The sequence below is a fragment of the Meleagris gallopavo genome, chromosome 1 (assembly GCF_000146605.3).
Source record: "Meleagris gallopavo isolate NT-WF06-2002-E0010 breed Aviagen turkey brand Nicholas breeding stock chromosome 1, Turkey_5.1, whole genome shotgun sequence".
Taxonomy (NCBI): Eukaryota; Metazoa; Chordata; class Aves; order Galliformes; family Phasianidae; genus Meleagris; species Meleagris gallopavo.
The window spans coordinates 172,594,950-172,611,782 of NC_015011.2; the positions used below are offsets into that span (position 1 = coordinate 172,594,950).

At 36.9% G+C, this 16,833-nt stretch overlaps 1 protein-coding gene across 1 annotated transcript in view; it reads left to right on the forward strand.

The window, feature by feature from the left end:
* Window positions 1-6,828: 6,828 nt before the first annotated feature.
* Window positions 6,829-16,833, forward strand: part of LOC100538928 (short transient receptor potential channel 4) — a 39,862-nt gene continuing 29,857 nt past the window's right edge. Inside the window, exons 1-2 of the mRNA XM_010729005.1 lie at window positions 6,829-7,056; window positions 13,543-13,879. Coding sequence (XP_010727307.1) covers window positions 6,829-7,056; window positions 13,543-13,879 — 565 coding nt within the window. The remainder of the gene's footprint in view (window positions 7,057-13,542; window positions 13,880-16,833) is intronic.

The following is a 16,833-nucleotide window of genomic DNA, read 5'->3' on the forward strand; positions in this document are numbered from 1 at the left end:
GGAACTGAGGTGTCATATGCATAAAGGCCAGTGTGCTTGGAAGCGTCTATGAACCTGTCATCAAAAGTACAGAGAATGACAGATACTCTCTCTCATTCTTTGGTATTAAGAATTCTGGCCACGTGAGTCTTTCTCATACGTTTGCCAATACATGCCCTGACATATCAGCTGAAAGCATAAAGAGGGGAGCGTTTTTTATCTTCTTAATTCTTATCAACTTTTAATGGTACATACATAATTTTGCCGTTATTAATATTATAGCAGTACTCTAAGGATATTTAAGTCTACATATAATTCAATACATTTGAAATAACCAAAAAATATAAATTTTCAAATGATTCTCCAAAGACATGGGTAGATGGGTGAATTGGTAGAAAAGTATTTATCACATCAGCAGGTAGAATATAAAAGTGTTCAGTTTACAGGTGTTTTTTCCCTGTGGATGAAACACAAGTACTTCATATTATGAATAAAAGTAGTAACAAAATATATTAAGGAAAAGAACTGACTATTTATCAGTTGTATATACTCTTCATCAACTGCTTAAAAATTATCATCATATCACCTCAAAATACTTAGGAAAAAATCATTATCTTGTAATTTTCAAAGAGAAAATTAAGGCAACAAATTTCCCTTGTTTTCTGCTTTCCCTCTTTTACAAATACTATTAATGTAAATTGGCCATAGTTGTAACACTGCCAATACACATATTCTGCCAATGCAATTGCTCTCTCAGCTTTGGGTCCTTTGGCTTCTATTCTCCTTGAATTTCCATGGATGAGCTTGGGTTTGTAATAGGTCCAGCAAGTTCAGTACTGCAGAAAAAGAAAAATATTTCCTTAAACAGTGAGATGCATCTGCCATCCAGTTTTCTTATCAAAATAGCAGGTGAGTTTTTGTGTTTGTAAACTGTCAAAGAATTTAAGGTTTTGTGTGCCAGATCCCTTACTGAAGTTTTTAAAATTCCCCACAAAAAAATACAAAAAACAAACAAACAAAACAAAACAAACAAAAAAAAAACCAACCCCACCTGTTGTTATGCTAACTTTGAAGCTCTAAAATGAAGCACTAAAGGAACTTGCAGTTAAAACTTAAGTGCTGTTGCTGTTCCCCTGCGAATTTAAGATGTAATTTAGTTGGCATTACAGTTTAATAGTATGTATAGTTTTGGCTGACATCCTCTCTGCCTTTCACTGAAGTGTTTGGCTGTTGAAGAAGTTTTCTGTTTTGATGGAAGCTGAAAATAGGATGACTACAACATTTGCCAAGGTTGGAGCTGACAGGAGCACTGAGAGGGCTCATTATTATCACCACCTCAGCAAGGTGGTATTTAGGGTGTGAATTTGAGAGGATGGGATGGTAAAGAAGTTTTGTTTCTGTGATTAGTGTATGTGATGCAATTAGCTTTAGGCCTTTTCAGATACAGGGTAAATATTGGGGAGAAGATCATAAGCTGGAGAGAGAGATAAGAGATAGAATAGATACAAAGAGGTAATAACAGCTCAAAAGACATCATCCAGTCTATCTATGGTTCAAGGCAGAAGTCCTCCAGTTAGCTGATTTTTTTAATTCCACCTGGACCAGCTGGTGACTGGTCACCAGTGATGTTCCCCAGGAGTTGGTATGGCGGCTAACCATGATTAATATCTTCATTGATGATCTGGACAAGGGGATTGAGTGCACTCTCAGTAAGCTTGCAGATGACACCAACTTCGAGTGAAGTATCAATCTGCCTGAGAGTAGCAAGGCCCTTCAGAGTGATCTGGACAGGCTGCATAGCTGGACTGATGCTACCGGAATGAAGTTCAACAGGTCCAAGTGCCAGGTCCTGCACTTAGACCACAACAACCCCAGGCAGTGCTACAGAATTGGGGCAGATAGGCTGGAAAGTTTTGTGGAGGAAAATGATCTGGGAATGTTAACTGACAGCCAGCTGAACAACAGTGAGATAACAGTGCGGTCAGTTTGCCAAGATGGTCATCAGCGTTCTGGCTTGTATCAGAAACAGTGCAGCCTGTAGGAACAGGAAAGTGATCACTTCCATGTACTCAGCACTAAGGGGCTGCTCCTCGAGTACTGAGTTCAGTTTTGGGCCCCTTACTACAAGAAAGACATTGAGACATCAAGGCCCCGGAACATGTCCAGAGAAAGGCAATAAAGCTGTAAAGGTTTTGGAGAATAAGTCTTATGAGGGGTGGCTGAAGGAACTGGAATTGTTCAGTCTGGAGAAAAGGAGGTTCAGGGGAGATCTTATCACTCTCTACAACTACTTGGAAGGAGATTGTGATAAGGTGGGAGTCAGCCTCTTCTCCCACACATCAGTGATAGAACATGAGGGAATGGCCTCAAGCTGCACCAGGATTCACATTGGATATTAAGAAGAATTTCACCTCAGAAAGAGTGACGAAATGTTGGAACAGGCTGCCTAGGGAAGTGGTGGAGTCACTGTCCCTAGAGTTGTTTAAGGAAATGGTAGATGTAGTACTTAGGAGCATGGTTTAGTGGGCAGTATTGATGACAGTTGGACTAGATGATCTTAGATGTCTTTTCCAGCCCTAATGATTCTATGGTTCTATGATTCTATATGTTATGCATAAATACAGGGTATGTGAAGAGGATGTGCTATCTAAATTTAAATTATACTTTACATAGAATCTTCAGTGTTTTTGTGGATTTGTTTGTTTGTTTTCTCTTTATTCAGTTATCTTTTTCTATATCACAAGTTTCTGTGTTCTTAATTATAATGTAGGTCTGATTCTTGAATAAATTTCAGTTTAGGGAATCATGACTTCATGTGTACGATCGGTATGTATTTGCTTAACACAATAGGACAGTGAAAAATAAGCAGTGGAAAATATTCCTTCAGAAGGATTAAAGAGCAGCTGTTTTTTAGAAACATACCCTTTCCGACTTGCTGAAGCAGAAGCTGGGGCATACATGTCATGCAGTGACAATAGTCTTCAGAGTGTATTTATCTGACAATGAACAGATCACGGTTTCTCAAGGAAAAATATGCCTTTGACCTACAGACTGAAACAGAGTGTTTCCTTATATAATTTCACATATACAATATGCCTCTTCCACTTCTAGCCTTTGGCAAATGGGATCTTTGTCCCACATTTTTTTTTTAAAATATAGACACATCTAACTGACGCTATAAGCCTGTTCTATTCCATCTCCATATGCATATCTCTGCAAGTTGGCCAAACAAAAGCATCTTCTGAATTATCCAGTTTCTAGGAACTTGCAATGAGTATTAGAAATGCCAGTCTAGCACAGAAACACACTACACAATTCTGTAAAATATAGATATAAGTAACTTCTGCTTGAGAATTTCTCTATACTGTTAATGGAGAGCAGACCATAGCCCAGCCCTGAAAGCAAGTGACACAAAGGGAACCATCTGCAAACTGGCTACAGGCAGTTGTAGATTTTCCCTGCATAGAGCCAGATGGAGAGAACAGAGCTGGACCTAGGCAAGAGCAAATAGGGTTGTGGATGACTGAGACGTGTGGCTCAAACTCAGTCATTGTCCCTCAAACTCACTCAGTTGTACCCTGAATGTACCCCAAAAAGTGACTCATATATAAAAATTCAAGGAAACAAGGCTTTTTGTTGGTTCCTTCAATTGTTCTGATCCTTTACCATGAAAGAAACCAGCAGTGTTAGATTTTTTCATATGGATGCAATGAAAGTATCGTCAGTGCTTACTTGAAGTACCAGACTATAATGTTTATCCATAAATAGAAAAACTTCATAAGGAAAAAGGACTGTCATCGTTTCTCCAGGCTGGCAAATTCCCAGTGCAGAGAATTCAATAAATAGCTGTCATAGAAGTCTTCTCATTATGGGGAAGAACATTATTTCTTAGATCTCTTTACACAGAATTTTCTTGAACCATATCCTGCTCTTAAGTATAAAGGAGCTTTTGGACAGCATGGCTTTTGAGTGAGCATTTATACTATCTGCAAACCTTCTGAGATTCATATAGTGTGTTTAAAGCACAGAAGATGCACATGGTGATTGTCAGATTGCCATTTAAGAACACACATAAGGCAAAATTGGGAGGAAAGGTAAATAGCATAGCTAACGAACCAATAAAAAACATATCTGGAGGTCAGCAGAAAAGGCTACACTTGATATACAATTGATAAATCTGCTGTGGATTTATTACAAAATGTGTATTTCTCCAGCAAATGGTCTCAGAACACACTGACAGTCACTGACCAAGTTCAGTTCAGTTTCAACTCAGTCTTTGTGCAGAAACCAGGTGATTAATCTGATTTTTCAAGGGAATGCGTATCCAATTTAGACAAGAGAACTTAAAGATGAAAAACATTGAAGCATTGGAAGAGAAAGAAAAGTAGATTGAGCGACTGGATACATTCAGTTCTTTACTATTAATAAAACTGAAAAACCAGATCTCCCTACAACATATTAATAGAAAACTTTCAAGAGAAAATATGGAGTTTATTGCTCTATTCAGTTTAAATGACTGTCATCATTCTGTTTATTTATTTTTCTGTCATCGCCCTTATTCTGTATTCAGTCAGTTCTTCAAACAAGCATTAAGCTTTCCAAAACTTACTTCTCTTCATATAAACAGGCAGAGCCTGAAAATGGAGAAAAGAAGGTGGAAAAGGACAAGTTTTCTCCTGAATAACCTGCTCAAATCTGAAAGGATGTTCGAAAAGAGAAAATGAAGCTAAGAATGTCTCTGTTACTTGTTTGGTTTCTGCAACAAACTGCACAAAGTAGGAAAGCGTCAGTCTCCAGTGAGGCCCATAGAAATTCTCAGATGAGTAAGTGTTGCCCTGAAGAGGAAACTGACTTTTCTAGTCTATTTGGTATCTTTCCCTTATTCGCATGAATTTTGAAAGGTCGGTTTATTAATTTGCAGCATTTCCTTCTGGCAACATGGCAGCTAGAAAAAGTAGACAAAATGTTACAATAAAGCATGGTCTGAGAGCACTCATTTGCACTGGGATTGTAGCTAACTGAAATACTAGCCCTGTCTGGCTGACCATTTAATGGTTAGAGGCCTTCCTAGTACAGGACACAAAAACAGTTTTGATATCAGAAATATGTGCTGACATTTTGTAAACACCATTGGTGCAAAAAAAAACTTATTGTCAGAGGTATCCAAAAACCACTTTGAGAATAATACGGTTGAAGGGACAAAAAAATACGCAAATATTTTGACAATTATGCTTTTTTTACCTAAATATGTTTCACAGATAATTACAGCACAAATGTTTGGAACAGTTGAATTGTTTTTTTGTATTTGGAAATAATATGGTTCAAAGATATCAGGCAAACAGGCTCCGCCTCTTCTCAAAGGAAATAAGCATCCATGAAAAGGATCTTAACAATACTTTCAATTTCTAGGAAAGTAATTTAAACCTATGTAAGTTAATTCAACCTGTAAACACAACTACTATGGCTCTTACTAAAAATTTTTTTTTCATTATACGTAGGATTATAAAAATACTTGCTTCAGAAATACCTCTCAAGATCATCTGGTCTGACTTCCTGCTCGAAGCCAGACTAATATCAAAGTTAAATCAGGTGGCTTAAGAAACTTCCTGGCCAGCTTCCAAGGATGGAGACTCTGCAATGTCCTTTCACATCCAATGCTTAATTGCTCTGATAGGGAATAACATTTTTTTTACATATTTTTACAACTAGAATTTCTCTTATTGCATTGCAACCATATTCATCTTTCGTTTTGTACTTCTGAGAAAAGCCTGCTTTCATCCACAAAAGCTTTTGTCCATTTTATTTGTGTCAGACAGCAAGTGAAACCCAGGATTCCTCTCATTTTTAAGCTGAGCAGAGTCAATTCCTTCCTTCTCTCCCTGTACATCCCTTGAACCAGCCCCACAGCCTTTTGGATATGCCTTTCTGGGCTCATTCCAGTTTGCCCATACCTCTGTAGTAGTGAGTGACCCAAAACAGGACACTGCACTCCAGATGTAGTCTCACAAGTAGCAAAAAGACCGGGAATTGTCACCTTTCTTGGCATACTAGTGACACAGGCTCGTCATATTCAGCTTTTTGCTTACCATTGTTCCCATGTCCATTCTGCTACTCCCTAGACCTCCAGTTCCACCTCATACTGTTGCATGAGGCCATTCTGTCTCAGGAGTTGCTTATAAATATCAGCCTTGTTTTTCAGATTGTTATGCTCCATTTAGCTGTGTGAAGATAGCAATCCAATACAATGACAGCTAATTCATATTGTATTGTATCTGTAGATACATACTGGGGTTCTAAAACTGTTTCTCACTACAAAAAATGTTTTATGTGTTGTAAGCCTTACTTGCCCAAAATGGAAACCAGAAGTATTTAGCCAACATCTCAGTTCTGAAGTTTTGATTTATTCACATGCTCATCTTCAAACCAAATATCTAATTCCCTTATCTTTGCCACTGGGAAGTCTAACAAGGCTATTCATGCGCAGCTGGTTCCTAAGAACAGCATTTTGTTTTCAATGGCTGTTAACTTTTCTGAGCAATTAATCAGAATCGTTGCAATTATAGAAAAGTCTTGACTTATTAAGTATTTAATAATGTTTTGTGTGCTGATTCATTTTACTGAGAAATATCAGTGAGTCAAATGGAGAGCATCTGCTTGTGTCACTGTGGTGAAAAGGAAATTTAAAATGTTAAAATTAAAAAATGCAATGTCATTGTTTGTACAGTTACGTTCATTAATTATTTTAGTGAAGTATCTCAGTCTTCACTTTTATGTTTTCCCTTTATTCTTTTTTCTTCCTCCTCATACTTTAAGTCAAACAATAGGATAAGTTGGGCGGAGAGGAAAGTGATGAGGATCAACAAGAGCAATTGTAGAGTCCTGTACCTGGGGAAGAATAACTATGTGCCCCCCCAGTATGGACTAGGGGCTGACCTGCTGGAATGGAACTCTTCAGTGAAGGACCTGGGAGTCCTGGTAGGCAACAGAGTGGCCATGAGCCAGCATTGTAACATCATGGCCAAGAAGGCCAATGGAAACCTGGGGTGCATTGCTGCCATGGCTGGCAGGTCAAGGGAGGTAATTCTCACCCTCTATTCTGCCCTGGTGAGGCCACATCCGAAGTACTGTGTTCAATGCTGGGCTCCTCAGTTCAAGAAAGGCAGGGATCTCCTAGAAAGAGAATGGAGGGCCAGAAAGATGGTTATGGGTCTGGAGCATCTCCTGCATGAGGAAAGGCTGAGAGCTTGGAGAAAAGAAGGCTGAGAGGGGATCTTATCACTGTTTATAAATATCTAAGGTGCGGGAGTCAAGTCAATGGGAGCAGACTCTTTTCAGTGGTGTGCCGCAATAGAACAAGGGGCAATGGGCAGAAACTCCAACACAGGAAGTTCCATAGTAACACAAGGAAGAACTTCACTGAGAGAGTGATGAGAGAGTGAAGTGCAGGCTGCCCACACAGGTTGTGGAGTCTCCCTCTCTGGAGATATTCAAGACTCGTCTAGGCACCCTCCTGTGCAAACTGCTAATGGGAACCTGCTTTAGCAGGGAGTTAGACTGGATGATCTCTAGAGGTTTCTTCCAGCCCGTACAATTCTGTATCTGTTTCCATAAGTACAAAAAACCCTGCCATTTTATTCTGTTCCCTGCAAATTTTTTGTTAACTCTGGAGGCATCTATGCTGTGAATTTGTTTTGCTGAAGGAACCTGACCTGGTGCTGATTTCCCTGATGTTATCCAAGCTGGTGGGCTCTGGTGCTCTAATCCTGATTGAACTGGTTAGTTCCCTTCATCACAAAGCCGTAGACAGAGTTGAAGAAAATCTGACCAGTGGTTTCTTTCCTGCAGGAATTATGATTATAATGACAGCCTTCTCTAGTCAGCTCTAGACTTGAACAGCATGGACTTGAGAGTATTCACAGTAATTGGCACAGGAGTCAGGGTTCCTAGCCTGAGGCAGAAAACAGACAGTAAATATGTACCCGAAGGAGTCCAAAGAACAGTTCCCAGCTTTTAGAAATGAGAATTAGCACTAATTCAGTCAACCAAGTTAAAGCATTTAAACTGTAATTAAATGTTATTTATCTTACTGAACCTGCCCTCACTGAGTAAGTGCCTAAATCCACAAATATAACTGGAGAGAGGGTAGATACATAGGAGAATACGTAGTGGTGTCTCCAGAGGGATAAAATAAATCTACCAAATTGAAGAAGCTACTTAATGAGATTTGGACTTGAATCTGTCATTAGTGCCAAGCAAATATACTTTTCAGTATCAATAGAGAGAAAATTTTGACATCTAAATTAAATAGTTAAATAACTAGAAGAGCTTGGGTTTTCATAATGCATTTGAGAATATATATATAACAAGTAAAAAAAAAAGTGTTATAGAGAAAGAAAAAGGACTTCTGCTTATAATCATTGTACAATCATTGCGATATAATATGAGTGGGACAAAATAGCAGACCTCAGTGCTAACATTTTCCTGAAACTTAACTGTACTGGTTGTATGGAACAGCACAGTAGAAAACCTGGACCTTGTCTTAATAAAAGGTATTACTAAGAAACTTTGTGTTAATTATGTATTTCTGTTTAATTCCTCCTAACAGATTTTCTTTAGTATTCTTCCATTAGGAAATAATATCAGGGATACTTTTCTGTGTTACAGCATAACTCATTTGTACCTAAAGCACAACAAACAAACAAACGAACAAACAAACAAGGATTGAAAGATTGTATTTTGTGATAACTTTTCATTTATAGGTGATTAATCACATTTTTTTTTTTACATTACATTTACAAAACGCCTTCTGATTTCAGAACAATAATTTGATTAAGATCTCAGATTTTGTAAATTGTTTTGTAAAGGTAAAAATTGTAAATTTTACAATTGTTTGGATTTTTTTTTGTTTGTTTTTGTACATTTGTGCATTTTCTAATACAGTGAAATAAATATTTAAAAGTGCGGGTGTGCTACAGACAGAACAGACAGTGACTAATACATAATGTATAAAAACATGTACTTTTAGAAAAATATTACTTCTTGAAGGTAATTATATAGTTAACAGTATCTCTTATGTTATTTCTTCATCCCTTCAGTTGTCAATAGGACATGTATTACAGGGAAATTACTGATCAGATTTGATAAGCTTGTAAAATGAAATTATATGAAATATATTTATCTGCTATAACCAGAATCTGGCTCTGCTGTTATTTATAGTAGATTTTTTTTCTGCTTGTTCTATGAATAATTTCTGATTTTCACCACTCTCAGGGAAGAGCCAATTCCTTGCATTACAACTGAAAGAATGAACACCAACACAATTTCTGACAAGCAGAGTCTATGAAGGAGCTGAAGATGTGCAACTAGGAATAATCAGTACAGCAAAATCCCTCACATAATTATAAACTGCTAGAAGCAAGAGGAAGGCATTGTAATGTGAAAATATAAACACACTGATTGCTAATTACATGGAGACAATGTCAAAGTCAAATAACATCCAACATAATACTGACATTACAAAAGATGTTTTGAATACCTCAGAATGTAGTATCTTCAATTAAAGAAGAAAAAGTACATTAAAGTGAAAATATTTTGGGATAAGCAGTGTAGAACTCGCAAATTACTTTTACAGTATATTCCTATTTTTTCTAGTGGTAAATGTTTGTCCAAAATAGATATATACATTTTTTTTTAAATCCCCAGTTCACCAGAAGACTTATTTTTGTTCTTAGCTTTGCCATGTAATCTCCCAGATGTGATCCAATTCATTTACAGAGGAAACGTCTCATTGATTGGAACATGAGGTTTCTTTTCCATCCACATCTACCAGTCCTTTATGATGGAAGGGTTTAGAGTAGCTAGAGTATAAAATCTAATTCAAACAGGAGACACTTAATTTTCTTTTTTCTTTCCCCTCTCCCCCCACAAAGGTAAGGGTATTTTTTTTTTTAGTGAATAAATCACAAAATAAATTGTGATAAGAAATGTATTTATAGATAAACTTAGCTGGCCTATATAACCATACATAACATAAGAGTAATGCCTTTGAGACAGCCTATACAGGCAGCATTTACACTGTGGGGCCCAGGAAGAATTAATTCCCAGCACAGGAAGACTTCCAGCCCCGAGTTCCTCAAACACATGAGGACAAGTTATGAGAACACACCATTTTTCCCCGATTTCCTCTGAAGAAAACAGGCCCACAAGTACAAGAAGGGAGGTGCAGTGTGCAGTTACAATCTCCCCCTCTCTGGGCAGCTGAGGAAAAAGCCTTTATGTTCATCACTGTGTACATTTTCCTGGCATCAATACAGTTCCCCATTTGAACTTCCCTCATTATTCAGCTAATGTAGTATAGTTATTAGTACTGAACATCTTTTGCGACATATGGTGACACTGTTTTCAGTACAAAAAAATGGAACAAGCAGTTGAATTTGTGGAAACTTATTTGGACATTTTTAATAATGTTATGCAATTCCTTGATAAATGAAGTGCAAAAGAATAACTCTAAAAGAAAAATCAGCAGGAGATTTGGGTTAATTTTCCAGATGTCTGAAGAAGACACTTGAATAGTTTGTAGAGTGTTTATACGGTCAGCGGAGCTTGGAACCATAAAGAAAAGGCTGCAATGAAGATACATTACACTGTTGCTTCAGGACATTGTTCACTAACCTCGCCAACAGTGTTATTTGATAAAAGTGACAGCATGAAACTCTGTATCTGGACCTCCCAGAAATGCAATATATCATCTGTAGACATTGTATTGTGGGTTGTTCTGTTATAATCCTTTGCCTGCACTACTAAAACTGCCTCAGTATGTGTGAGGCTTATAAAGTATTGACGTAGTGTTTTACATGCTTGATCCATACCACCCAATTAATCTCTTCCTATGTTTTTTGTTTTTTTTTTTGTTTTTTTTTTTAAAATCTAGTAAGTCATGTGGAGAACACTGCCAGTGTTCTTCCTCTATAGCTAAAGGTGATAACTCTAACTCTGGTCACATATAATGTGTAGTGTAAGTTAGTTTTCTACTATAGCGAGAGGATCCAACCAGTGCCAAAAGTGTTATGTCACATCTGTAATGGTCATAATTTTAAGAAAAGTATGAAACCTAATTTATTGAAAAATTTGAATATAAAAAATTGATGGTCCATTGTCCAGAATTTGAAAATTTCCTTCAGTTCTGAAAAATTTCTTGTGCCTGAAAAACAAACCTTTTCCTTTATATATCATACTTCAGCAATGCAGTCACAATACGATGGAATCTGAGCACTAAGAGGCAACAATTTTTCAAGTCTATTCAGAAATTCTGCAATTACTCATTACACCTCCTTACTATATTAATGTTGAATGTTTTAATCTAGCTAAGTATTAGAAATAAGCAGCTACTGCCAATCCACTGTGGAGCATCTTCCCGATGGCATTGTCAGCAAGCATCTCCTCAAGGCATGAGATAGTTCTGCACCTTTTTTGTTCTACTCAGTCCCAGGACAGCACAGTATTTGGACATGGGAAGAAAGAAAAAAAAAAGGACCCTCATCTTCTCTCTTTTCCTCCACATTAAACCAAGGGAAATTAATTCTTTTTTGCCATGTTTTTCAAGGACTATGCCTCCTACTTTTACTACCAGCCTTTGAGCTAACCACTGCATTCATCACCTCGGTCCCCAAAATAACTAGAGTGGCCCAAAGGTATTGAGGAAGGGGACAGTGGCAAAATTCAGGAAGACTCATACTTTAGGTGAGATACTATGTAATAAGAGGATATTATGAAGAAAGAGAAGCAAACAGCTGTATCAAAATGGATCTGCTACATTCTGGGGTAAAAACAAGAGGAAAATATTTTAATCAGGAACTAGTCTAAGAGTCATATTTTTTCCATCACTCAAGCAAAGAGCTAATCTATGTATACCCAAGTAAGGGCTGTTTGTTTGTTTGTTTGTTTGCAGGGAGACCCCAATAGAAAGTTGGCAACACACAACTCAGATGCTGCCTGTTCTGATACAGTATTATTTTAGACCTTTGTATCTTGAAATAAGCACCCAGAAACCTCGTGAATGCTATTTTTTTTTTTTCTTAACAAAAGAGAAAACTTTGTTAGTCTTCTTAAAGGCTATTGTGAAGATGCTTATGGTATGAGTAGATTATCTTTTCTTTCACAATAGTCAGGGGTAGCATCAGTGCTGGTGTCTGGAAGGCAAATATGTCTCTGTTAAGATCACTGGCATTTCATTAACATACACCAGGTCTGAACTTGGCTCAGGTTAATGTTTCTGACAATATCCAGACATATACAGAAAGATCCATGCTGACTCTCATTTCAGTCCAGACTAAATAGCATTTTCTCCTGGTAGGAGTCCCAGTGATTTCAGAAACTGAGAACTTACCTATTATTCATCTCCAAAAGAACTTGTCTTCTATAATTTATTGGTATTATTAAAATCATGCAAAATCCAAAACTATGTGCATTTAATTAGATCTCAAATATTGTTTTCTGTAAATTAACTATTTTAAAGTAATAATTTTAAGATAAATAATTGCCTTCACAACTTTATTGTCTTCAGCTTCTGATTTAAAACAATGTATGTATTTGTGTTGAAAACACGAGAAGGAAAAATATTCTTTCACTTCTTTTACTAAAAATAGTACATCAACTCAGGCTGTCTTTGATGCATATGTTACTTCAATTCTATATCTTTTATGTCAAATCTGCCATGCTACTACTGTACACCCCCTTTATAAAAGAAAGCATTAACTAGTGGTCATGTTAAAATACGTCACAAAAGCCTTGAATATATTTAAAGCTTCCTTGAAAAGATAATTGAAAAATATGAAATATTTAATGATATATTTATTTTTGTTGAAACTCAATTTTAAGAATTGAATTTTAAAACTGAAATCATATCACAGAAAATGGGCAGATCATAGAAGATCATACAAGATAGGAATACAGCCTGACAAGGATTAGTGAAGTGCTATGGAGTGCTACTGCTTGATTCATATTGTGTAAACATTATGTGAGTTTTGTTCAGGATAAAAATATGTAAAGCTACTTTTTAGACAATTAGCAGAGAACATACTGGAAATAGTTCATTTTTCTTTGGAATTCAGTTCTACTGTTTATATATCTTTTGCTTTAGTAAAAAATATTGTGCTTTCTGTTTTCTTAGTGACTTCCACCTGATGGTCTGAGAATTCCCTGCAAGTGAAGTGTTGCTGTTGAAGTAACAGAAGTATTCTTTGTGAATGTGTTTGTGAATTTGACATCAGGTTTTGAGATATCTGTGTTTTACAGTCCTTTGGCTCCTTGTGTACCTTACTCATAGGGAAGTCAAGCTTTACTGTGTGAATGAAATTTTGGGAGATTTGTACTATACTTTTTGCACTAGAGGAACGGTAGACTGATCCTTCCCTGCCTTGCTGGTGTTAGTGAGCACGAAAAGGCTGTGGAATTTTCCTTCTTTTCTATTTCTATCCAAATGTTACTTACTGTATCACAGATAGCATAGAAATAATTTTGCAGTGGTAACAGGGAGCTAACCATCTCCCTTTCTTCTTTCCTCAGTTTGTTGCCCAGCCCAACTGCCAGCAGCTGCTTGCATCCCGCTGGTATGACGAGTTCCCTGGATGGAGGAGGCGACACTGGGCTGTGAAGATGTTGACATGCGTTGTCATAGGACTCCTTTTCCCAGTCTTCTCTGTGTGCTACTTGATAGCTCCCAAAAGCCCCTTAGGGCTTTTCATCAGAAAGCCATTCATCAAGTTTATCTGCCATACTGCATCCTACTTGACTTTTCTGTTCCTGTTGTTGCTTGCATCTCAACACATTGACAGGTCAGACGTGAGCATGCAGGGACCACCTCCAACCATCGTCGAGTGGATGATATTACCGTGGGTCCTGGGTAAATGTATTACTAAAGAAAATACAGTGAAAAGTGTTTTGACCCTTGTGGTTTTGCCAAGCATTCCCGAGAGGGAAGTCGTAGTTGAGAGTCATAAATCTGTCACAAATTATTGACCTACTATAACAAATGTATGGTATCTATCTACTATGTTATCTATCTGTGTACTCCAGTACTTGGTAGAATTAGTAGAGAACTCAGGAAATGTTTAAAACTCCAAAGTCTATACACCAGTAGGATTTCTGACATACTACAGTGAGGGAAAAGATTAAATAGAGGCATGAAACATTAATATTGATAATATTTTTAGTATTTATTTTCTCCAGAGCAGAAATTGTTCTGATTCTTCTAAATGTTCATTTAGTGTTTTGTTGTTGTTGTTGTTGTTTTCCAGTGCTAATTTTTTTTTTTTTTTTTTAAAGTGGGGTTCCTTTAACTCTGATAATTACTTTTTCATGTATTAGAATGAGGCAGTGTCAATTCTGGAGCATTACTTTGTTACCTGTGAAAGTAAAGATCTCTTTCTAGTATCATAGATCCACCTGTTGCAAGTAGTGCTGACCAAACTTTTCAAGCGACTATTTACATTCAAATACCCATGCAGAGTAATTTTTCTATGCCAAACCACTGATGAGAACTTGTTGTGCAACTTCATACAAAATCTTTTCTCATGAGAAAGCATAAGAAAATTTGCTAGGATTCTTCAAAAGGAACAATTAACTCTGTGTTCTGGTAGTTCAAAGTAAAATTTCTGTTGGAGTTTATTGAAAGGCATTTTTATGTGAGCAATATCAACCTTACATGTCTGCCTGTGTGATTGCACTCTTATCAAATGCATTTTCTTAGGTATCGCACTATCTTAGTTGTGTCTCTGTTTCTCTCTGCCTACCATGGCCTTTCCTGTGTTTCTTATTTCATTCTATTCAGTCTGATTCCTAACCACATCAGGACGAATATAAACAATATTGACTGAAATGAAACTGTAGAAGAAAAGACTTGCTAGCTTTAACTCCAAGAATTTAAGTTTGATATATTCATTTTAATCATCATCATGGAGAATTTCGTGCACAATTTTCTGAAATGTTTTGGTGGGCTTTTGGTATGCTTACTTCTCCCAGAGCTTCCCGTTAAGATGATGCTTCTCTTCAGTTTTGAAACCTTTCCTAGACAGCCATCTTTTTTAAGAGCAACAAACCAACAAGGCTTTTGGCATCATTGATGACATAATTAATAATGCAGTGTGGAATTTGTTATACTCTATTTGTCAGTGGCATTTTGGAGGAGAATGAGTCAGTGCATTTTTCTCTATATGCTCGTTAGTAGAGTACTTTGCCACTACAGGAAGAGGCAGGGCTACCTCTGCCTTTCACTTAAACAAACAAGCTTGTCTGACCAGGAACATGTGCACATTTACTTGTTGGGAAGCTCTCAGAAGGAACAGCTTTATGGGATTTTCCCCATGGCAAAACAGCATATAAGTCTTCACTGCAAGGTGTGCTTTCCTTCACTAGGTAAATAATGTTACTAATGTTTTTTAAAAGCCAGTATCTTGTATTAGTATTGTGAAGGAATTAACCAGTGTTCCAGGCTGGTCAGAATGATACTTTCTTTGAACAAAGTAGACTAGCTTCAGTGCACGAGACGCACATTTAAACTTTATGCCATCAAAAAGTAAGAAACTAATAGAAAGCTCATTAGTTTCATGCATTACTTCCTCAGACATCAATGCTACAAGACTGAGGAGAAGCAAGGGGTTCTTTGGTTCCATGCCTGGAAGTAATAGTAGTTATTTTGCTGTCCAGCCTAGCAAGTAGTCAGTATCTCCTTTTCACAGTATCTTAAGGTGAAAGAGTAATAAGAATTAATGTGCAGCTAACACATAGATCCTGGTATGTCAAAGTGTACCATTAACTTAATCTTTTAAAGATATAACATATCGTAGAAAAAAAGCACAATTTGAGAAGGGTAAGGGCTATTTTTAGGTAACTGCAGTATTATAATTATATGATTAAATCCTCCCCAGAAAAAGTGCAGTGGGATAAAGAACCTCCGTTACCCTCAACTTCTAACACTGTTGTTTTCTTGGGAATGAGTTTAAATAACTCAGTACCCCAAGGCACTTGTTTGAAGAAACAATTAACCCTGAAAACTATTTCTATCTAAATGACTATCATTTCTCAAAGCAATATTAATATTCATAATAGAGCCTCGTATGGACAGATTATCCCTCTGCTGCCTGTGCTGAATAGGCCCTTCACAAGTCAGTGAAGGGAGCTGCTGCATAAACAAACGTTTATGAGCATGAATAAAGATCAATATTCAGATAACATGTGGTCAGAAACTTGTGGTTAATCTAGACTGTAATTTTCAGAGAAGCTTGTGTCTTCCATAATCTGCTGTATCGAAAGCATTGTATGTTTTACACAGTGATTCCTAGTGGTTCTTAGTGGTTCCATGGGGCATCCAGTTTCATGTTGAGTGTTTGGCTGCAATTCATATATATAAAGATTGTGGCGCAGAGATTTTTTAATAAATTAAATACTTTTTATTATGTTCCTATCAATAAGCTAAGGTTAGATTCTAGACCACCATTTAGTCTGCCTAAAAGAGTATGCACTCTTGATCCTATCTGAAAAGTACATAGCTATCTTTGCATTTTATGGATGCAAATGAAAAATGTTGAAGTCTGATATGAAACTAATATGGCACAAGGATTTAGTTTTACTCTGAAATTGGGAACGTGCCCAAGTAAATCATTTTCCAAAGCAAAGGTTATCCTGGAGTAGCTACAGCATGTCAAAACTATTAACATTTTAAACAATAGAGGTCTTTGTTTGTCCTTCTTTCCATTAAAATCCCTCTGCATGTAATTTGCATTTTAATAGCTGCTTCTCTAAAAATGGAGAGGAAGAGGAGCTTTACTTTCCAGGCTTCTCTTTCAAAGGAATTTCAGC